Source organism: Ceratotherium simum, chromosome 23 (genome assembly GCF_057802395.1).
Source record: "Ceratotherium simum simum isolate JZ-2026a chromosome 23, ASM5780239v1, whole genome shotgun sequence".
Taxonomy (NCBI): Eukaryota; Metazoa; Chordata; class Mammalia; order Perissodactyla; family Rhinocerotidae; genus Ceratotherium; species Ceratotherium simum.
The window spans coordinates 47,150,296-47,173,670 of record NC_141922.1 but is presented as its reverse complement, the minus strand read 5'-3'; the positions used below and the strand labels follow the sequence as shown (position 1 = coordinate 47,173,670).

The following is a 23,375-nucleotide window of genomic DNA, read 5'->3' as shown; positions in this document are numbered from 1 at the left end:
AGCATTTTGGCTTGCCCATGCAATATTAATGTCAGATAGGGGTGCACAATCATGCAATCAAGGATTAAACACAAGACAGTCAGGAGATTTTATATCTCATTTTATAATATGCTGAGTCTTTTGGGAGGCAGCAGTGTGGCTTCCAATCCACAGTGGCATAAGCCTCAGGGGACTTGCATCTACCTAAGAGTTTACCACTTAAGAGTTATATGAATTTGAACAACTTGTTTAACCTCATTAAACCTCAGTTTCTTCACTGGGAAAGCAAAGAGAACATAGTGCCTCATTTTCCATCTCACAGGATTTTTATGAGGATTAAATGACCTCGAATATATAAAAGAGCAATGTAAACTATAAAGCTCTGTAAAATTTTAATGGTGGGCCGGCCCCGTGGCTTAGCCGTTAAGTGTGTGCGCTCCGTTGCTGGCGGCCCTGGTTCAGATCTCGGGCGCGCACTGACGCGCCTCTTCTCCAGCCATGCTGAGGCCACGTCCCACATACAGCAACTAGAAGGATGTGCAACTATGACATACAACTATCTAGCGGGGCTTTGGGGGAGAAATAAATAAATAAAATTATTAAAAAAAAAAATTTTAATGGTTACTGCTGCCTCAAGGAATATTTGTTAGAATTTACTTATAAAAGAGTTTGGTACTTTTCACCTTTGAATGTAATCCCATTGCTATGCATAAAACATGTGTTTATTGATTCAAGTTGGTGGTCAATTAATTTTTTAAAATTCCACCTCAATAAAGTACTGAATCATTGTGCAAACATTTCAAACCAATGTCTTTTAAAACAATCATTCATAATAGTTTTCTTCAGAACTTTAAATTGAGTGCTGCTGTCCCTTTGAGAATGTATGCCAACATCCTAATTTATTTTTAATTAGTAGTTAATTTGCTTTATAATGTATATTATCAACACTCCCTAGTCCTGAGAGTTTCCAGAGTATTGGGAGCCCACCTCATTTCCCTTTTGTGGAGCATTAATAGGTCACATAAAACCATAGCCTACTCTGAGCAAACTTTCAGAGAGACACACGGGGCTGCCAAAACCTCATCCTCCTTCTGTGGCAGCTCAATTCACTGAATATTTTCTCCTCAACATCCTACAAGACAAGGAACTGAAATCATCTGCTTAGAAATAATTATGTTAGATAAGATAGTACCCCAAAAGACACTAAAAATAACAATAGCTTTCCTATATGACAACTGTATCCAAGTAATAAAATGAGTTATAAAAAAATCTCACTTACCTGCAACCCCAATTATAAAATACCTAGGAATCAACTCTAAAACTTTTTCAAATAACATTGTAGAAATCTTGGATTAATAGTAATACATAATATTACTGAATCAGAAAACTCACTATGTCAAATGATATCAAATTGATTTAAAAGTTTAGCTAGAGAGTAAATACTCCAGCATAGTCAAGATGTTTTTTAAAAGAATAATAAAAAAAGGAGGTTCCTACTGGATAGAAAAATGTAGTATAATGCTGCAGACATTTAACAATCTGGTACTGGTAACTAGAATAGATAAATATATCAATGGCACAGAATAGGGAGGCCAAAATAAACTTAGATATGTATGGTAAATGGTATATAACAAAGGTGACGCTCCAAAACAGTGGTGCAGTTGTCCAAATAAATGCTTTTTGACCATTTGAGGGAAAACAGTTAGATCCCCATCCCAATCATTTAGAAAAGTTAATTTCATATGGATTAAATACCTAAATTCAATATAGTAGTATATAATATATATGTGCATATAAACGTATATGTATATAGCTGTGCCAGAAAAAATACACATGAATAATTTTATAATCTTGAAGAGAAATTGGCCTTTCCAAGTATGACCTAGACTCAGAAGCCACATAGGAAATATTTGGCGATTTGCTGATTTGATTATATAAAAAATTAAAATTTCCATACAGTGAAAGACAGCCCAAAGGTAAACTACATGAACTATAGCCAAAAGCAAACAGGATGGAAGAAAATATTAAGCTCCTACAAATCAATCACCAAGACAAACAACCTAGTGGGCAAATGTGCAAAAGCCATGAGCAAATAATTTATTGAAGAATACAAATGGCCAATTAACATAGGGAAAGATGCTCAACCTCACCAATGAAAAATAATCAAATACTGGGGCCAGCCCCAAGGCCTAGTGGTTAAGTTTGGCGCACTCCACTTTGGCAGCCCAGGTTTACAGGCCCAGATCCCAGGTGCAAACCTACACCAGTCATCAGCCATGCTGTGGCAGCGACCCACATACAAAATAGAGGAAGATTGGCACAGATGTTAGTTAGCTGAGGGCTAATTTTCCTCAAGCAAAAAAAAAAAAAGGAAGATTGGCAAAGATGTTAGCTCAGGGCAAATCTTCCTTGGAAAATAATAATAATAATAATCAAATGCAAGTACAAATTTCTACTCAGACTGAGAAAAATGTTTAAGATTATACCTGGTATTTATAAGAGATGAGAAAGCTAGCACTCTCTAACAATCTACATATCCTTTTGGAGTACTATTTGGAAATATCTATTAAAATTTCAAATGCATGTGCCTTTTGACCCATTCGGCAACATCATATCATGGAATCTATGTTAGCAGAAGAGAGCAAAGATATGTCTGTAAGGATGTCCATTTATTGGCAATTGTAATGAAAAAAGGGAAATAATATAAGATTTTCCTAAGAGGAGATGAATAGGTAATTTAACTATGTAAGCCTAACAATGAAAAACCCAGAGCCTGAAGAAAAGGAAGAAGAGGGAAGAGATGGAGTAGAGAGCATCTACGTATGCTGGCATATAAAATGCCCTCAACCTATAGTTAACTTCAAAAAGCAAGTTAGGACCAGCCCTGGTGGGCTAGTGGTTAAGTCTGGCACGCTCTGCTTTTGCGGCCCAGGTTCGGGTCCCCGGCGCAGACCTACACCACTCGTCTTTCAGTGGCCATGCTGTGGTGGCTCACATACAAAAAGAGGAAGATTAATAAAGGATGTTAGCTCGAGGCAAATCTTCCTCAGCAAAAAAACAAAAAAAGGCAATTTATAGAATAATAGACGTGACATGTTCCTGGAGATATACATCAAATTGTTAGTCATGCACTTCTTTAGGAAATGAGGCTAGAGTGCAGACAGAAAGACTTCGTCTTTTTGCTTCATATCAGAAACTACAAACTGGTGACCTATAGGCCAGATTCAACCAGCAGATATATTTCATACACACCAGAGAGAGCATGAGAGAGAGAATTAATGTTTTAAAAATCAAAAGAATTCCTGAGAAAACCTGGATTTCCTGGTCTCTTAAAAACAATGAGAAGATTTAGAAACCCAGGGCCTGTGTTCTTGCTTGGCCATGACTGGCTGGACCCGGGAAATGAGTCCCTTTAAGAGGTACGTGCCCCTCTCAGTGTCAAACCTGACACATGATATTAGCCACCAGGTTCCCAGGGGCATTGGAATTTGCTTCCCTTATTCCATATGCTTTTATATTCTGTGAATTTGTTACAAGTACATATTACTTTTGTAAATAAAAAGTAAGGATTAAAATTAATAATGGCATACACTGTAAAATTTTGAATAAATTACAAAAGAATCTCAATGACAACATATCAATAGTATTGTAATACAGTTCAATTTCCAGCAGTTATAAATCCAATATCTTCAACTAGCTGTAACAAAGTTGGGTCCAGCTTACCCAGAAACATCTTGAATAGTGAAATCAGATATTAAAAAGTGTAGGCACTAAGGCCCACACACTTTCTTCAGTGTACAGCAATTGGCCTATCATTTAGAGCCTCTTGAATGCATAGTTATAGAACACCTACTATGTGCAAAGCAAAATGATAGATGCTGCATAGGATACCAAAAAGAAGACCTCATTCCTTTTCTTTCTGAGTCATCTATCAGGTTGATCAATATCTAGCTGCTGCCATACACTGATACTACTTTTTCATAGTTTTCCTCACATAACTTATTTTCCACTTGCTTATTACGACACTCACTTATTTTACATTCCTGCTTATAACACTGTAACAGAGCTTTACTACTATTTCAATAATCTTTTTACTCTTTTCCCATCCTTCCTGACCAATCGACTCTGCATTCCACAATCAAATTAATCTCTAAAGCATTGCTTCGGAGAGAGAAGTCAGATGGTGGCGTAAGCAGACTCTGAACTCACCTCCTCCCGCAGACACAGCCAATTTACAACTACTCGTGGAAAAATTACCCCTGAGACAGAACTGAAAACTGGATAAGAGGAACTTCTGCAACAAAGGACAATGCTAACTGAGGTAGAAGAGGCAGAGACTCCCTTCTGGAGAGGAAAAACGCCGCCTTCACAAGCTGCAGTGCCTCACGGCCGCCCAGGAGCCGCCCACAGGTCCGCAGCCTCCCTGGAGGAGCAGGGCCCTGAGCCGGGGAGCACCCCTGCTGTGGGCATTTTGTGGACCCAGCACAATCGAGATGAGTGGCATAATATCTGCCTTTGCCTGCTACTAAAACACTGGGGAGTACCCCCAGAAAAGCTGGCTCACAAAGAAATTAAAACCGGCTCTTAAAGGGCCCGTGCGCAAACTCACCTATTTCAGAAAGCAATCTAAAATCACCAGAAAGAAAGGTGCGCAGGGCTATGGTGAAAAGAGACTCATCTAATAGGCCCTGAGTGCATCTCGGTGAGAGGGGAGACCTCTCCAGGGACTGGGACATTGGCGGCGGCCATTGTTGTGGCCTGGTGTGGGCGTGCTGACACAGACGCCATTGGAGTTCTTCCTGGGGCCTGCTAGCCCAGGGCTGCCCCACCCACTAGAGCACCGATTTAATCCAGCTCAGCCAGGGCAGGCAGCCCGCCCTGGGGACTGGCCCCACCCAAAACAAGCCCTCAGGCAACTTGTAGGCCTGCAGAGATTGGTGACTGGATTCTCTGCAGCCTGGCAACTGAGCCGACTTCAGTGGGCTAGGGCATGCACAAGGAGTGGGTGGAGAGTGTGGGGCGGTGGTGGAGTGTGTGGGGCTCCCACCGTGGAGAGACTGGGTCGGCTTCCGGAGGTGGGGGCGCACACACGGGGCAGGACTATGTTGACTGTGGGTGTGGACCTGTGGGCAGCAGGGCTTGTCAGCTGCAGAAGACTTGTGCTTCTCAAAGACCCACATGGGGGTTTGCCCCACCTTCCAAAGCCTGAAACAATTGGGTGCTCCGGTTCCTGAGGCCAGCCCCACCCAGCTGCAATCCTCAGAGAGCTGACAAGAGACCTAAAGACTGGAGGCTTATAGCAATTGTAAGGTCCTGAGCCTAACAACCTGCCACGCTGGGGGCCTACTAACTTAAAAGAAATACTGCAACACAAATGTGGTATTAGAACTTGCAGCCAACTGTGCTGGGGCTCCCCACACCTCATAAAGAGACTGAAGGGCCCACAACAACTACAAGCAGCTGAGCATTACAACAGCTGGCCAGGAGCATAACTCAGCCTCCCTGGGCGCCTACTGGGAGAGCAAACAGGCCACAACAGAAGGACACACATAGCCCACATAGGGGTCACCCCTGGAACATTGAGAACTGACGAAAGCACACGGCAGGTCTCCTAAGCCGTCACTTACATAAGGTCACCTATCCAAGAGCAGGAGACGTAGCTGACCTACCTAATATGTAGTCACAAGCACAGGGAAAGAGCCAAAATGAGGAGGCAAAGGAATACATTCCAAGTAAGGGAACAGGACAAAATCCCAGAAAAGGAACTAAGTGAAACAGAAATGAGCAACCTACCTGACAGAGAGTTCAAACAAAGAGTGTTAAGGATGCTCACTGATCTGGGGAGAAGAATAGATGAACTCAGTGAGAATGTCAACAAAGAAATGGAAGATATAAAAAAGAACCAATCAGAAATGAAGAATACAATACTGGAAATGAAAAATTCACTAGAGGGACTCAAAAGCAGAATAGAGGATACAGAAGAACGGATCTGTGAGCTGGATGAAAGACTAGAAGAAATTACCCAAGCTGAACAGGTAAAAGAGAAAAGAATTAAAAAGAGTGAGGACAGTCTAAGGACCTCTGGGACAACATCAAGTGCACCAGCATCCATGTTATAGGTGTCCCGAAAGGAGAAGAGCGAGACAAGGGGGCAGAGAATCTATTTCAAGAAATAATAGATGAAAACTTCCCTAACCTAAGGAAGGAAACAGACATCCAGGTACAGGAAGCACAGAGAGCCCCAAACAAGATAAACCCAAAGAGGCCCACACCAAGACACATCATAATCAAAATGTCCAGAATTAAAGATAAAGAGAGAATCCTAAAGCTGCAAGAGAAAGTCAAGTTACATACACAGGAAACCCGATAAGACCATCAGCTGAGGGGCTGGCCCCGTGGCTTAGCGGTTAAGCGCGCGCGCTCCGCTACTGGTGGCCCGAGTTCAGATCCCGGGCGTGCACTGACGCATCGCTTCTCCGACCATGCTGAGGCCAAGTCCCACATACAGCAACTAGAAGGATGTGCAGCTATGACATACAACTATCTACTGGGGCTTTGGGGGAAAAATAAATAAATAAAATTAAAAAAAAAAAAGACTATCAACTGACTTCTCAGCAGAAACCTTACAGGCTAGAAGAGAGTGGTGATGATATATTTAAAGTGCTAAAAGGAAAAAACTTACAGCCAAGAATACTCTACCCAGCAAGGTTATCATTCAAAATGGAAGGAGAGATCAAAAATTTCCCAGACAAGCAAAAATTAAAGGAGTTTCCACCAAGAAACCAGTGCTACAAGAAATGTTAAAAGGACTGATTTAAGAGGAAAAGAGAAGACCACAAATAGGAAAAATTATCTATTTCCATGATAAGAGGGAAATGGATACAAATGCACAAAAAAGAGGTTAGATATGATATCAAAAACATCAAAGGAGGGAGGAGGGGAGTTAAAGAGTAGAGCTTTCAGACAGAGGTCAAACTAAAGAGACCATCAATTCTGTATAGAAGAAGGAAGGGACAGAGAAGGACTACTAAAACACTGAGGAAAACAAAGTTAAAAAAATGGCAGTAAGTACATACTTATCAATAGCTACTTTAAACGTCAATGGATGAAATGCTCCAGTTAAAAGGCATAGGGTGGCTGACTGGATAAAAAAACAAGACCCATATATATGCTGCATACAAGAGACACACTTCAGACCTAAAGACACTCACAAACTGAAAGTGAAGGGATGGAAAAAGATACTCCACGCAAATGGCAATGAAAAGAAAGCTGGGGTAGCAGTACTCATATCAGACAAAACAGACTTTAAAACAAAAACTGTAAAAAGAGACAAAGAAGGGCATTTCATAATGATCAAGGGAACAATCCAACAAGAGGATATAACACTTGTAAATATCTACGCACCCAATGTAGGTGCACCTAAATATATAAAGCAATTATTAACAGACATAAAAACAGAAATAGACAGTAACACAATAATAGTAGGGGACTTTAACACTCCACTTACACCAACAGATAGATCATGCAAACAGAAGATCAATAAGGAAACATTGGCCTTAAATGATACACTAGAACAGATGGACCTAGTAGATATATACAGAGCATTCCATCCAAAAACCGAAGAATACACGTTCTTTTCAAATGCACATGGAACATTCTCCAGGATTGATCACATATTAGGCCACAAAACAAGTCTCCATAAATTAAAGAAGATTGAAATAATACCAAGCATCTTTCCTACCACAACGGTATGAAACTAGAAATCAACTATAGGAAGAAAATCAGAAAAGCCACAAATACCTGGAGATTAAACAAAATGCTGCTGAACAACGACTGGGTTAATGAAGAAATCAAAAAATACCTGGAGACAAATGAAAATGAAAATACGACAAGCCAGAATTTATGGGATACAGCAAAAGCGGTTCTAAGAGGGAAGTTTATAGCAATACAGGCCTATCTCAACAAACAAGAAAAATCTCACATAAACAATCTAACAATGCACCTAAAGGAACTGGAAAAAGAAGAACAAACCAAGCCCAAAATCAGTAGGAGAAGGGAAATAATAAAACTCAGAGCAGAAATAAATGAAATAGAGACCAAAAAAACAATAGAAAAAATTAATAAAACCAAGAGCTGGTTCTTTGAAAAGATCAACAAAATTGACAAATCTTTAGCTAGACTCACCAAGAAAAAAAGAGAGAAGGCACAAATAAGTAAAATCAGAAAGGAAAGAGGAGAAATTACAACAGACACCTCAGAAATACAAAAGATTATAAGAGAATACTATGAAAAGCTATATGCCAACCAATTCGACAATCTGGAAGAAATGGATAAATTCTTAGAATCATACAACCTTCCAAAACTGGATCAAGAAGAAGTAGAGTATTTGAATAGACCAATCACCAGTAAGGAGATCGAAACAGTAATCACAAACCTCCCCAAAAATAAAAGTCCAGGACCAGACGGCTTCCCTGGTGAATTCTACCAAACATTCAAAGAAGACTTAATACCTATCCTTCTCAAACTCTTCCAAAAAATTGAGGAAGGGGGAAGCTCCCTAACTCATTCTATGAAGACGACATTACCCTGATACCAAAACCAGACAAGGACAACACAAAAAAAGAAAATTACAGGCCAATATCACCGATGAACATTGATGCAAAAATCCTCAACCAAATACTAGCAAATCGCATACAACAATACGTTAAAAAGATTATACACCATGATCAAGTGGGATTTATTCCAGGTATGCAGGGATGGTTTAACATTTGCAGATCAATCAACGTGATACACCACATTAATAAAATGAAGAATAAAAATCACATGATCATCTCAATAGATGCAGAGAAAGCATTTGACAAGATACAGCATCCATTTATGATAAAGACTCTGAAGAAAATCGCTATAGAAGGAAAGTACCTCAACATAATACAGACCATATATGAGAAACCCACAGCTAATATCATCCTCAATGGTGAAAAACTGAAAGCTATCCCTCTAAGAACAGGAACCAGACAAGGATGCCCACTGTCACCATTCCTATTTAACGTAGTACTGGAAGTCCTAGCCAGAGCAATCAGGCAAGAGAAAGAAATAAAAGGGACCCAAATTGGAAAGGAAGAAGTGAAACTGTCACTATTTGCAGATGACATGATTTTATATACAGAAAACCCTAAAGAATCCCCCAGAAAACTTTTAGAAGTAATAAACTAATATGGTAAAGTTGCAGGATACAAAATCAACATACAAAAATCAGTTGCATTTCTGTACACTAACAACGAAGTAGCAGAAAGAGAAATTAAAAATACCGTCCCATTTACAATTGCAACAAAAAGAATAAAATACCTAGGAATAAACTTAACCAAAGAGGTGAAAGAGCTGTACACGGACAACTATAAAACATTGATGAAAGAAATTGAAGAAGACACAAAGAAATGGAAAGATATTCCATGCTCCCAAGAGATTGGAAGAATTAACATAGTTAAGATGTCCATACTTCCTTAAGCCATCTATAGATTCAATGCAATCCCTATCAAAGTTCCAACAACATTTTTCACAGAAATAGAACAAAGAATCCTAAAATTTATATGGAACAACAAAAGACCCCGAATAGCTAAAGGAATCCTGAGAAAAAAGAACAAAGCTGGAGGTATCACACTCCCTGATTTCAAAATATACTACAAAGCTATAGTAACCAAAACAGCATGGTACTGGCACAAAAACAGACACACAGATCAATGGAATAGAATCGAAAGCCCAGAAATAAACCCACACATCTATGGACAGCTAATCTTTGACAAAGGAGCCAAGAACATACAATGGGGAAAAGAAAGTCTCTTCAACAAATGGTGTTGGGAAAACTGGAAAGCCACATGCAAAAAAATGAAAGTAGACCCTTACCTTACACCATACACAAAAATTAACTCCAAATGGATTAAAGACTTGAATGTAACACCTGAAACTATGAAACTTCTAGAAGAAAACATAGGCAGTACGCTCTTCCACATTGGTCTTAGCAACATATTTTCAAGCACTATGTCTGAGCAGGCAAGAGAAACAATAGAAAAAATAAACAAATAGGACTACATCAAACTAAAAAGCTTCTGCACAGCAAAGGAAACCATCAACAAAACGAAAAGACAACCTAACAATTGGGAGAAGATATTTGCAAACCATACATCTGATAAGGGCTTAATCTCCAAAATGTACAAAAAACTGATGTATCTCAACAACAAAAAAACTAACAACCCAATTAAAAAATGGGCAAAAGACCTGAACAGACATTTCTCCAAAGAAGATATACAGATGGTCAACAGACACATGAAAAGATGTTCAAAATCATTAACTATCAGGGAAACGCAAATCAAAACTACAATGAGATATCACCTCACACCCGTCAGAATGGCTATAATTAACAAGACAGGAAACAACATGTGTTGGAGAGGATGTGGAGAGAAGGGAAGTCTCATACACTGCTGGTGGGAGTGAAACTGGTGCAGCCACTATGGAAAACAGTATGGAGATTCCTCAAAAAATCAAGGATAGAACTACCATATGATCCAGCTATCCCACTGCTGGGTATTTATCCAAAGAACTTGAAAACATCAATGTGTAAAGATACATGCACCCCTGTGTTCATTGCAGCGTTATTCACAATAGCCAAGACTTGGAAGCAACCTAAGTGCCCATCAAGGGACGAATGGATAAAGAAGCTGTGGTATATATACACCATGGAATACTACTCAGCCATAAGAAACGATGAAATCCAGCCATTTGTGACAACATGGATGGACATTGAGGGTGTTATGCGGGGTGAAATAGGTCAGAGGGAGAAGGTCAAATACCGTATGATTTCCTTCATTAAGTAGTAGATAATAACAACAACAATAAACAAACACATAGGGACAGAGATTGGATTGGTGATTACCAGAGGGGAAGGGGGGAGGGAGGAGGGCGAAAGGGATAATTCGGCACACATGTGTGTTGATGGGTTGTAATTAGTATTTGGGTGGTGAACATGATGTAATCCATGCAGAAATAGAAGTATAATGATGTACACCTGAAATTTATACAATGTTATATACCAGTGTTACTGCAATAAACAAAAAATTTAAAAAAAAATAAAATAAAAGTAAAGCATTGCTTCAATCCTGACATTTCTCTTTTATTACAGATTATTTCAATTCCTTAATTCAGGAAAGCAAAGCATGCCACAATTTGACACCAAAATGTCTTTTCAGCCTTAACCAACATACACTATTTTTCATATACTCTATTTTTCGCTCAAAACTGGACTGCTGCTTGTTTTCTGGACAATATAATTTCATATCTTCTTGCATTTACTTGAATATTTCCTCTGCCTGAAATGCCAACCCTCCCTCTCCTAGTTATGATTCACAAACCCAGCCAGCTTTCCAATCTTCGCGGCCACCTCCATGGCGGCCACCTCCTCCATGAAGACTTCTACTGCTCCAGTCAGGGATCTTTTCTTCTGAACGTCTATTGAAGTTTGCTTGGACTCCTGTACAGCACACCATCAACTGATTTGCATCATGGTCATTTAGGTATATGTCTTTTTTTTCCTAAATATAAGTTCTTTAAGTTCATTGCAGACAAGGGTCATTGTCTGCAAGCGTAGAGCTTTGCATATTGCTAAACTCCAAAAATTCCATTTGAAAAATCGTGAGACATCCACACTGATATTAGGAAGAAACGAGGAAGCAGACGGAAGTGTTATGGGGAAGATAACAAAGAAGACCTGGTGAAGACGTCTCACAGGAGCCCGGGCTGCTCAGGGTGCTTGTGTGGGTGGTGAGCGGAGTGTGTCACTGCAGGAGTCTGGCACTCACACCTGGCGCTTCCTGGACAGGATGACAATAACGGAACCTCTCAATAAAACAGGGGTTCCAGCTGATGTCAACTGAGGATTTGGGACACTCTGGTTTGGTACAGCCTGTGTTGGGGGCTTCAAAATTCTAAAGTGGAGAATTGCTTAAGAAACACTCTTCCTAGGAAAATCAGATAAAGTTTCTAGGATAGAGTGTCAGGCTGGCTGTTGGAGGACTTCTGATGGTTTTCTGTCATTCAAATAGCTGGTGGTGGTTTGGAAATGAATCATGTTAAAGTAATCATCCTTTACTGTCATGAGTCCTCAAGAGGAAGTGACACCAAGCCTTGATAAACCTGAATAGTCATCAGAATTTTTTATGGCTGTGACAGATGCCATGTAAATCAGGCAGCTACAGTTCTAATATGAAACTAGGTCAAACCCACCCACTGAGGCCACCAACCATGCAGGTTATATCAGCCAGGACTAGATTTTCATAATAAGCCAGTACACATGGCATGTGGCAAAGAATGCGTGCCTGATTACCAAAGCTAAGAAGGGTAATTAAAAGCAAAAACAAATATTCCAATAGGCATCAGTGGAAAAGTTTGAAGGATGAATGGTTGGCAGAAGAAGGATGAACAGGCTGAAAGACAGCCAGGAATCACTTCATTCATTACTCTTTTCCCACATGGGAAAAACCTGTATCTTAAGATTAATGCACATGGGAATAAATCTTGGCTTTGGAATTCTCTGATGTAAGTCAGAGCAATTAGAATATATGCCTCCAAAACTCTGCGGACGGATAAGGCCTCTGAGAGTTTCCGTCATGACCTAACGAAGTAGTATCCTGCTTCTACACTGAGCTGGAGCTAGACACATCCAGGATGAGGGTTCCATAGGGCGGTTCCAAAAAACATTGAACGGGAAAGAAGTTCAATCTTTGCTCCTAGAGGCAGAATTTCATTTGGCAGCTCAAGCTGTATCTGGGAGGTCATTAAGAAATGTCTGGAGCTGATCAGCAGAGGTAACAAAAGTTGTAGTTGAGAGCAGTGGATTGTGCATCAGATAAACAGCCAGCAAAAAGAAGCAGAAATGTGGGAGGCTCTCAGGGCAATTTTCTTTTCTTTTCTTTTCTTTCCTTCCCTTCCCTTTCCTTTCTTTTCCCTTCCCTTCCCTTCTCTTCTCTTCTCTTTCCTTCTCCTTCTTCTTATCCTCTCCTCCTCCTTCTCCTCCTCCTCCTCTTCCTCTTCCTCCTTTCCATACTTTCACTTCTCCTCCTCCCTCCCCTCCTCCCTCCGCCACTTCCTTCTTCTTCTTCCCATCCCTCTCCCTCCCGCTCTCTCTCTCCCTCTCCTCTCTCTCTTCTTCCTCCTCTGGCTCTCTTCTCCCTCCTCTCTCTCTCTCTGTCTTCTCTTCTGCCCTCTCTCTGTCTCTCTTTCTTCTCCCTCTCCTCTCTTTCTCTCTCTCTCCTCAAAGTCCTCCTTAATGAGACATTCCAGTGCATGCCAGCTCTTGCCCAATTGCTCCTTAAAGGGACCACTGGATACCTAACTAGAACTTGAGAACCACCAGTCAGAGTCCACTATGGATGTAAATAAACATCTCCTTATATCTCATTAGCCCCTTAGTAAATCATTGCACAATTAGTACCGATAGAAATCTTGAATAACTAAGGATAAATCATGTTTGCTTTTTCTTTAAATAGATAAAACTAGTCATTTTCAAAGGCTTGTAAGTGTATTTTTCACATTATATTTGACTGTATTTTTATAATTCCATTCTTAATAGCTAACATATGCACATGGTTCAAAATTGGCATTCCTGTTCTCAGCCACAGAGCAACCAATGATACCAAATTCTTGTATATGCTTCCAAAAATCATTTGTGCACACACAAACAGTTACATTTACAGGTGTCTCACACGCCTGTATAATTAACGTTAATGTCTGTAATGTTTTATTAACATCAATAATACAGTCCTGAAAATGTGCAGGAGAATGCTAAGCAGGTGCTTATTTTTCATCATTCTAATGCATAAGTTATAATGTGTCATGTCAACCCCCAGTTCCCCACTTTCCTGAATCACATATAAACCACCATAGAATGCCTACATATGTAGCAAACTATCATACAAGGATATAAATTGCTTAAAATATTGCTTCCTAATCATCAATTAATAGAATTATTAACAAACTTTTGCTTTTTATAAATGAAGAGGGCATTGTCAGGCACCGACCTCAAGGAAGTATACAACCTTTGTTGACACATGAGCTTCCCACACGTATATGTTTGATTCTTAACCTGTCAGTTGTGCCCACACTATAATGTGAGGCTTTCCAAGCATTGTTTTGTAAAAATTGTTGTATTAAGTTTGCTGCGTATAAATATGTATTTTTTCTGTATTAAAAATTGACCATGAAAGGGCCGGCCCAGTGGCGCAGAGGTTAAGTGCATGCACTCCACTTTGGCGGCCAGGGGTTCGCAGGTTCAGTTCCTGGGTGCACACCGACACACTGCTTGTCAAGCCATGCTGTGGTGGCCTCCCATACAAAGTAGAGGAAGATGCACACGGATGTTAGACCAGGGCCAATCTTCCTCAGCAAAAAAAGAGGAGGATTGGCATTGGATGTTGGCTCAGGGCTGATCTTCTTCACACACAAAAAAATTGACCATAAAGTGTTGAATTATGTATTTTTTTCTATCAGATTTCTGTATTAAAAATCAGGAAGTGTTCAATCAAAAAACAAAAACAACCACCATGAACTAAAAAGCCTGTTCTTTAGTTTGCCTTTTTATATCATTTTCCACAAATAGGTATTCTATGTATACTATTTGTAAACTATTATTTTCACTTAATTTTATACACACAAATAATTTTAGATTAAAATAAAAATGACAAAAAGGATTAATATTAAATATTGTCTCTGGATAGTTGGATTATGGGTGATTATATCCTTTTTGTTTATCTGTATTTTCCAGATTCTCTACATCTTGCATTCAGGAAGAAAAGACTTGCTTACGTTTGGCTCTGAGCAGGTCCCAGTAGACGTTTTGTGGCTTCTCATATTGGATGCTGGGGAGCCCACTGTGCCCAAGGGCACACATGAAGTTACCATAAAGGAGGTGACATCAGCTTCATGGTGGAGTGAGCTTTCCCCCTTAGACATTTCCCCCTAAGATACAACAAAAAAGACATTCAGATACCAACAGAGGACATTCACACAACACAAAAGATGTCTGAGAGACCCACACAGCCTTAAACCTGAAGGTGGAGGTGCTGGAACCCCCGGAGGAAGTGGAAGGAGGTAAGGGGAACTCCTCTCTTTCCCCAATGACAGCAACCCTGAGGCCAAGACCGCAGGGCTCTCAGAGGAGAGGGGGAAGGGACGGCCCTCCACAGGAAAACTGTCACTCTCCAAGTTCCCTCATAGCCTATGGGAAATTCCCATGCAGAGGGGGATGAACTGTTGCGGGGGTGTCTTCATCAAGCTAGCACCCTAGGAGAGCAGATAGTGAGGGAAGAGTGAGAAACCCCGGGGATCAAGCAGGCGAAAGAAAGAGCCTCCTGCCCCGCCTGGCTGCCCAGCACAACTGGTTGGCCAGAGCATCCGCAGATGGCAGCGGGCTCAGAATACACAGCTGTTGACCCCCACCCAGTGGTGGCAGGTGGAAGCTGTGACCAGATATTTTCAGCATGAGGAAAAATAAGCCCACGCCCTCAAGCAGTATGCAAAAATATATTAAATCTCAAGACCAGAAGGAAAATGACAAGCACCAGAAATCAATCCTGAAGACACAGAAATTTACAACCTAAATGACAGAGAAATGAAAATAGTTATCATAAAAAAGCTCAATGAATTACAAAAAAATATAGGTAGACAAATCAATGAAATCTGGAACTTCTTTACAAAAGAGATTGAAACTATAAAGAAAAACCAATCAGAAATGTTGGAGATGAAAAACACAATGGAGGCAATAAAGAAAAATCTACAATCTTTAAAGAACAGAGTGGACAATATGGAGGAAAGAATTATCAATATGGAGGATAGGAATCAGAAATGCTCCAGATAGAGGAGGAGAGAGAACTAAGACTAAAAAGAAATAAAGAAATTCTCTAAGAAATATTCGATTCAATTAGGAAATGCAACATAAAGATTATAGGTATTCCAGAGGGAGAAGTGAGGGAGAAAGGAGCATAGAGCTTGTTCAAAGAAATAATAGCTGAGAACTTCCCAAACCTGAAGGAGCTGGAAATAAAAGAAGCTAATAGAACTCTGAATTATATCAATGTAAAAAGACCTTCTCCAAGGCATTCGGTAGTAAAGCTGGCAACAGTCAATAACAAAGAAAAAATATTAAGGGCAGCAAGGCAGAAAAAAATAATTTACAAAGGAAGTCCTACCAGGCTGTCAGCCGATTTCTCGGCAGAAACTTTACAAGCTAAGAGAGAGTGGAATGATATATTCAAAATTCTGAAAGATAAAATCTTTCAGCCAAGAATACTCTATCCAGCGACAATAGTCTTCAGACATGATGGAGAAATAATAACTATCCCAGATAAACAAAATCTAAGGGAGTTCATTGCCACAAGACCCCCACTACAAGACATGCTCAAGAAGGCCCTCATGCCTGGAAAAAAAAAAGAAGAGAAAGGGGATACAAATGTTTGAGCAAGGAGAAAAACAGGTAGACAAAATCAGAAAAATTGCAGCTCTTTATCAGAATAGGTTAGCAAACACTTAATTATTACATCAAAGATTAAGGGAAGGAAAACACCAAAAATAAATACAACCTCATCACTTTAAACACAAACTCACAAGACAAGATGGAATAAGTTGTGACAATAATAACTTAGAAGTGGAAGAGGAGAGGGCTGGAATAGACTTAGTCCAAAGAAATAAGAGGCCATCAGAAAATGGACTATCTCACCTATGAGATTTTTTATACAAACCTCATGGTAACCACTAAACAAATAATCAGAATAGAGACATACAATAACAAAGAGAAAACTAAAACCATCATGCAGAACTACCAAACTGAATTGGTAGTCCAAAACACATGGGATGAGAAACAAAGGAAATACAAAAGAACCTGAAAATGAGCAATAAAATAGCAACAGTAAGCCCTCATACATCAATAATCACTGTAAATATAAATAGATTGAATTCTCAAATCAAAAGACACAGAGTGGCAGGATGGATTTTTTAAACAAGATCCAACAATATGCTGCCTCCAGGAAACACATCTCAGATCTAAAGACTAACACAGGCTCAGAGTGAAAGGATGGAAGACAATACTGCAAGCTAGTGGCAAACAAAAGAAAGCAGGTGTTGCCATACTTATATCAGACAAAGTAGACTTTAAGATAAAACAAGTAATGAGAGACAAAGAGGGGCAATATATAGTGATAAAAGGGACATTCCACCAAGAAGACGTATCACTTATAAACATATATACACCTAACACAGGAGCAACAAGGTACATAAAGCAAGTATTAACAAACCTAAAAGGAGATATTAGCAACAACACAATAATAGTAGGGGATCTTAACACCCCACTTACATCAATGGGTAGATCATCCAGACAGAAAGTCAATAAGGAAATAGTGGACTTAAATGAAAAACTAGATGAGATGGACTTCATAGATATATATAGAGCACTCCATCCAAATACAGCAGATTACACATTCTTTTTAAGAGTGCATGGAACATTCTCAAGTATAGACCATATGCTGGGAAACAAAGCATGCCTCTATAAATTCAAGAAGATTGAAATCATAACCAGCATCTTTTCTGACCATAATGCTATGAAACTAGAAATCAACCACCAGAAAAAACTGCGAAAGAGACAAAGATATGGAGACTAAACAACATGCTACTGAACACCCAATGGATCATTGAAGAAGTTAAAGGAGAAATCAGAAAACATCTGCAGGGGCCGGCCCGGTGGCGCAAGTGGTTAAGTGCGCGCGCTCCGCTGCGGCGGCCCGGGGTTCGCTGGTTCGGATCCCGGGCAGTGCACCAACGCACTGCTTGGCAAGCCATGCTGTGGCGGCGTCCCATATAAAAGTGGAGGAAGATGGGCACAGATGTTAGCCCAGGGCCGTCTTCCTCAGCAAAAAAAGAGGAGGATTGGCAGATGTTAGCACAGGGCTGAGCTCCTCACAAAAAAAAAAAAAAAAAAAAAAAGAAAACATCTGCAGACAAATGAAAATGAACTCATACCATACCAACTCATATGGGATGCAGGAACAGTGGTCCTGAGAGGGAAACTCATAGCAACACAGGCGCACCTTAACAAACAAGAACAATCCCAAATAAGCAACCTTAAACTACACCTAACAGAATTAGAAAAAGAGGAACAAACAAAGCCCAAAGTCAACAGAAGGAGGGAAATAACAAAAATTAGAGCAGAAATAAATGAAATTGAAACCCAAAACACAGTAGAAAGGATCAATGAAACAGAGTTGGTTCTTTGAGAAGATAAACAAAATTGATAAACCCTTAGCCAGACTCACTAAGAAAAAAAGACGGAAGGCTCAAATCAATAAAATTAGAATTGAAAGAGGAGAAATTACAAGGGACACCACAGAAATACAAAGGATTATAAGAGAATACAATGAAAAACTATATGCCAACAAGTTAGACAATCTAGAAGAAATAGATAAACTCTTGGACTCATACAACCTCCCAAAACTGAATCAAGAAGAAATAGAGAATCTGAATAGACCAATCACAAGTGAAGAGATTGAAACAGTAATCAAAAACCTCCCAAAAAACGAATGTCCAGGACCCGATGGTTTCTCTGGAAAATTTTACCAAATATTCAAAGAAGATTTAATACTTATCCTTCTCAAACTACTCCAAAAAATAGAGGAAGATGGAACACTTCCTAACAAATTCTATGAGGCCAACATCACCCTGATACCAAAGCCAGACAAGGACAACACAAAGAAGGAAAATTACAGGCCAATATCGCTGATGAACATACATGCAAAAATCCTCGACAAGATATTGGCAAACCGAATACAGCAATACATTAAAAAGATCATACACCATGATCAAGTGGGATTTATACCAGGGACTTAGGGATGGTTCAACATCCACAAATCAATCAATGTGATACACCACATTAACAAAACGAGGAATAAAAACCGCATGATCAACTCAATAGATGCAGAGAAGGCATTTGACAAGATCCAACATCCATTTATGATAAAAACTCTCAATAAAATTGTCATAGAAGGAAGTACCTCAAGATAATAAAGGCCAGGGGCCGGCCCTGTGGCGTAGCGGTTAAGTGCGCGAGCTCCGCTGCTGGCGGCCTGGGTTTGGATCCCGGGCGCGCACCGTTGCACCGCTTGTCGGGCCATGCTGGGGCTGCATCCCACATAGGGTGGAGGAGGATGGGCACGGATGTTAGCTCGGGGCCGGTGTTCCTCAGCAAAAAGAGGAGGATTGGCATGGATGTTAGCTCAGGGCTGTCCTTCCTCAGACACACACAAACACACTAAATAAATAAATTAATTAATTAAAAAAAAAAGATAATAAAGGCCATATATGACAAACCCACAGCCAACATCATACCCAACAGGGAAAAACTGAAAGCCATCCCTCTGAGAACAGGAACAAGACAAGCGTGCCCACTGTCGTCACTCTTATTCAACATAGTACTGGAGGTTTTGGCCAGAGCAATTAGGCAAAAAAAGGAATAAAAGGAATCCAAATAAGCAACGAAGAAGTGAAACTCTCGCTGTTTGCAGACATGATTTTATATATAGAAAACCCTAAAGAATCCATTGGAAAACTATTAGAAATAATCAACAACTACAGCAAAGTTGCAGCGTACAAAATAAACTTACAAAAATCAGTTGCACTTCTATACTCTACTAACAAACCAACAGAAAGAAAACTCAAGAAGGCAATCCCATTTACAATTGCAACAAAAAGAATGAAATATCTAGGAGTAAATTTAACCAAGGAGGTGAAAGACCTATACAATGAAAGCTATAAGACATTATTGAAAGAAATCGATGATAACACAAAGAAATGGAAAGACATCCCATGCACATGGATTGGAAGAATAAACATAGTTAAAATGTCCATACTACCTAAAGCAATATACAGGTTCAGTGCAATCCCAATCAGAATCCCAATGACATTCTTCATGGAAATAGAACAAAGAATACTAAAATTCATATGGGGCAACAGAAGACCTCGAATAGCTAATGCAGTCCTGAGAAAACAGAACAAAGCTGGAGGCATCAAAATCCCTGACTTCAAAATATACTACAAAGCTGTAATAATTAAAACAGCATGCTACTGGTACAAAAACAGACACATAGATCAACGGAACAGAATTGAAAGCCCAAAAATAAAACCACACATCTACGGACAGCTAATCTTCAACCAAGGAGCTAAGAACATACAATGGAGAAAGGAAAGTCTCTTCAATAAATGGTGCTGGGAAAACTGGAGAGCCACATGCAAAAGAATGAAAGTACACCATTTACTTTTGCCATACACAAAAATTAACTCAAAATGGATCAAAGACTTGAAGGTAAGGCCTGAAACTGTAAAACTCCTAGAAGAAAATACAGGCAGTACACTCTTTGACATCGGGATGTTTTCCAATCCATGTCTACTCGGTCAAGGAAAACAAAAGAAAAAATAAACAAGTGGGACTTCATCAGACTAAAGAGCTTCTACAAGGCAAATGAAACCAGGATCAAAATGAAAAGACAACCCATCAGCTGGGAGAAAATATTTTCAAATCATATATCCAACAAGGGGTTAATCTCCATAATCTATAAAGAACTCACACAACTGAACAACAAAAATACAAACATGCCGATCAAAAAATGGGCAGAGGATATGAACAGACATTTTTCCAAGGAAGATATACAGATGGCCAATAGGCACATGAAAAGATGTTCAACATCACTAATCATCAAGGAAACGCAAATCAGAACTACACTAAGATATCACCTTACACCTGTTAGAATGTCTATAATCACCAAGACAAAAAATAACAAATGTTGGACAGGTTGCAGAGAAACAGGAACCCTCACACACTGCTGGTGGGAATGCAAACTGGTGCAGCCTCTATGGAAAACAGCATGGAGATTCCTCAAAAAATTAAAAATAGAAATGCCGTATGATCCAGGCATCCCACTACTGGGTATTTTTCCAAAGAACCTGAAATCAACAATCCAAAGAGACTTATGCACCCCTACATTCACTGCAGCATTATTCACTATAGCCAAGAAGTGGAAGCAACCCAAGTGTCCCTCAACTGATGATTGGATAAAGAAGATGTGGTATATATATACAATGGAATACTACTCAGCCATAAAAAAAGACAAAATTGTCCCATTCGCAACAACATGGATGGACCTGGAGGGTATTATGTTAAGTGAAATAAGTCAGACAGAGAAAGACAAACACCATGTGATTTCACTCATGCGTGGAAGATAAACTAACACATGGACAGAGAGAACAGTTTGGTGGTTACGAAGGGGAAAGGGGTTGAGAGGTGGGCACAACGGTTGAAGGGACACATTTATATGGTAACTGACAAACAATAATGTACAACTAAAATCTCACAATGTTATAAACTATTATGACATCAAGAAAACAACAACAACAAAATTGACAAATGTTAAAACAAAAATTAAACCTGAGGACCTCAATAAAAGAAAATAAAGAGGATAAGAGGGGGGAAAAAGTGCAGTAAAAAAGACCAGCATTTAAAGCCCTCCAGAGGCTTCCTGATTTAGGGGAATACTCTTTTCTGTCTTGAGGAACTGCATTTGAACACACCACTGAACACCCTGGCGTGGTGGCAGGCCGCCAGTCTATTTTTGATCCAGCTCTGCCACATACTGGGTGAAGTTAGGCAAATCACTTTCCCTTTCTAGGCCTTGGTTTCCTTATCCATAAAATGGGTATGAGTGGCACCTACCTCCTAGAATTGCTGAGTGGATTAATTGAAATAATATATGTGAGATGCTTAGCACAGGGCCTGGGCTGTAGTAAGCACTCAATAAATACTAGTGTAATTGTTCAAAGAACTAGAAGTATACACTGAACATAACATCACCTTTTCTGACAAAGAGCCCAGGGTTAACGTAAAATATTAACACTTGTTTTGCTTTTGTTTTTACAGAATCTTTGTCTCTTGGTTATCACAGTGTCCTTTCAAATGTCTGTCTGAATCAAGGCCATTTTGTTTAGCTTAAAAGCCAGAGATAGGAGGCTAACAAACTTGCTCTGCAGAGCAGCAGGCAGAGCCCTGAGGGCCAAGGGTACGCATGAGATGAAGGTAATTAAATCACATGAGCAGTGATCTCCAGCCTGCAGTCCTAGCTTTTGCTAGGCAGGGTGCCTGAGTGTGCACAGGCCTTGCTAGCGGAAGGGCAAATGAGGTGGAAATTTCGGTTCCCAAATACTGGAGCGAGACTCTATGAGATGGTTGTTGGAAGATAAATGAAAAATAGTCCCGAGGAGAAAGAGGGCTGGAAAAGTACAACATACAGTCCCATGCACTTTCCTAAATCTCACATGTACCTGTAGGCCTACATGCCACACACCATGCTAGGCGCTTTCACAAGCTGCCTTGATCTGCCTGTTTTACACATGCAACAGCAAAGGTTCAGAGATACTTGCTTGCCCAAGATTGCAGAAAGAAAGCAGCAGAGGTGGCGTTTGTTGTCCTAGTAGTGATCATTGTCATCTGGGTCATGGACTGCAGAAAGATCAGGCGCAAAGGAGCTGAGCTAAAGAGAAACAATCTGATAGTTAGTGATTTTGCTACAATGAGATATCACCTCACGCCTGTCAGAATGGCTATAATTAACAAGACAGGAAACAACATGTGTTGGAGAGGATGTGGAGAGAAGGGAACTCTCATACACTGCTGGTGGGAGTGCAAACTGGTGCAGCCACTATGGAAAACAGTATGGAGATTCCTCAAAAAATCAAGGATAGAACTACCATATGATCCAGCTATTCCACTGTTGGGTATTTATCCAAAGAACTTGAAAACACCAATTTGCAAAGGTACATGCACCCCTGTGTTCATTGCAGCCTTATTCACAATAGCCAAGACTTGGAAGCAACCTAAGTGCCCATCAAGGGACGAATGGATAAAGAAGCTGTGGTATATATACACAATGGAATACTACTCAGCCATAAGAAACGACAAAATCCAGCCATTTGTGACAACATGGATGGACATTGAGGGTATAATGCAAAGTGAAATAAGTCAGAGGGAGAAGGCCAAATACCGTATGATTTCCTTCATTAAGTAGTAGATAATAACAACAATAAACAAACACATAGGGACAGAGATTGGATTGGTGGTTACCAGAGGGGAAGGGGAGGGTGGAGGGTGAAAGGGATAATTCGGTACATGTGTGTGGTGATGGGTTGTAATTAGTATTTTGGTGGTGAACATGATGTAGTCCATGCAGAAATAGAAGTACAATGATGTACACCTGAAATTTTTGCAATGTTATAAACCAATGTTACTGCAATAAAAAAAATAAATAAATAAATAAATAAAT

General features: G+C 39.8%; 1 protein-coding gene across 2 annotated transcripts in view; it reads right to left on the bottom strand.

The window, feature by feature from the left end:
• TMEM64 (transmembrane protein 64) overlaps positions 1 to 23,375 on the bottom strand; it is a 91,678-nt gene that overhangs the window by 19,821 nt on the left and 48,482 nt on the right. The window contains exons 3-4 of one of the 2 annotated variants that reach the window (XM_087447692.1): positions 14,830 to 14,982; positions 11,133 to 11,840 (exon numbers count right to left, since the gene is read on the bottom strand). In XM_087447692.1, coding sequence (XP_087303818.1) covers positions 11,805 to 11,840; positions 14,830 to 14,982 — 189 coding nt within the window. In that variant the 3' untranslated portion in view covers positions 11,133 to 11,804. Of the gene's footprint in view, positions 1 to 11,132; positions 11,841 to 14,829; positions 14,983 to 23,375 lie in introns of those variants that run through there. The other variant, XM_087447691.1, reaches the window with a different exon arrangement.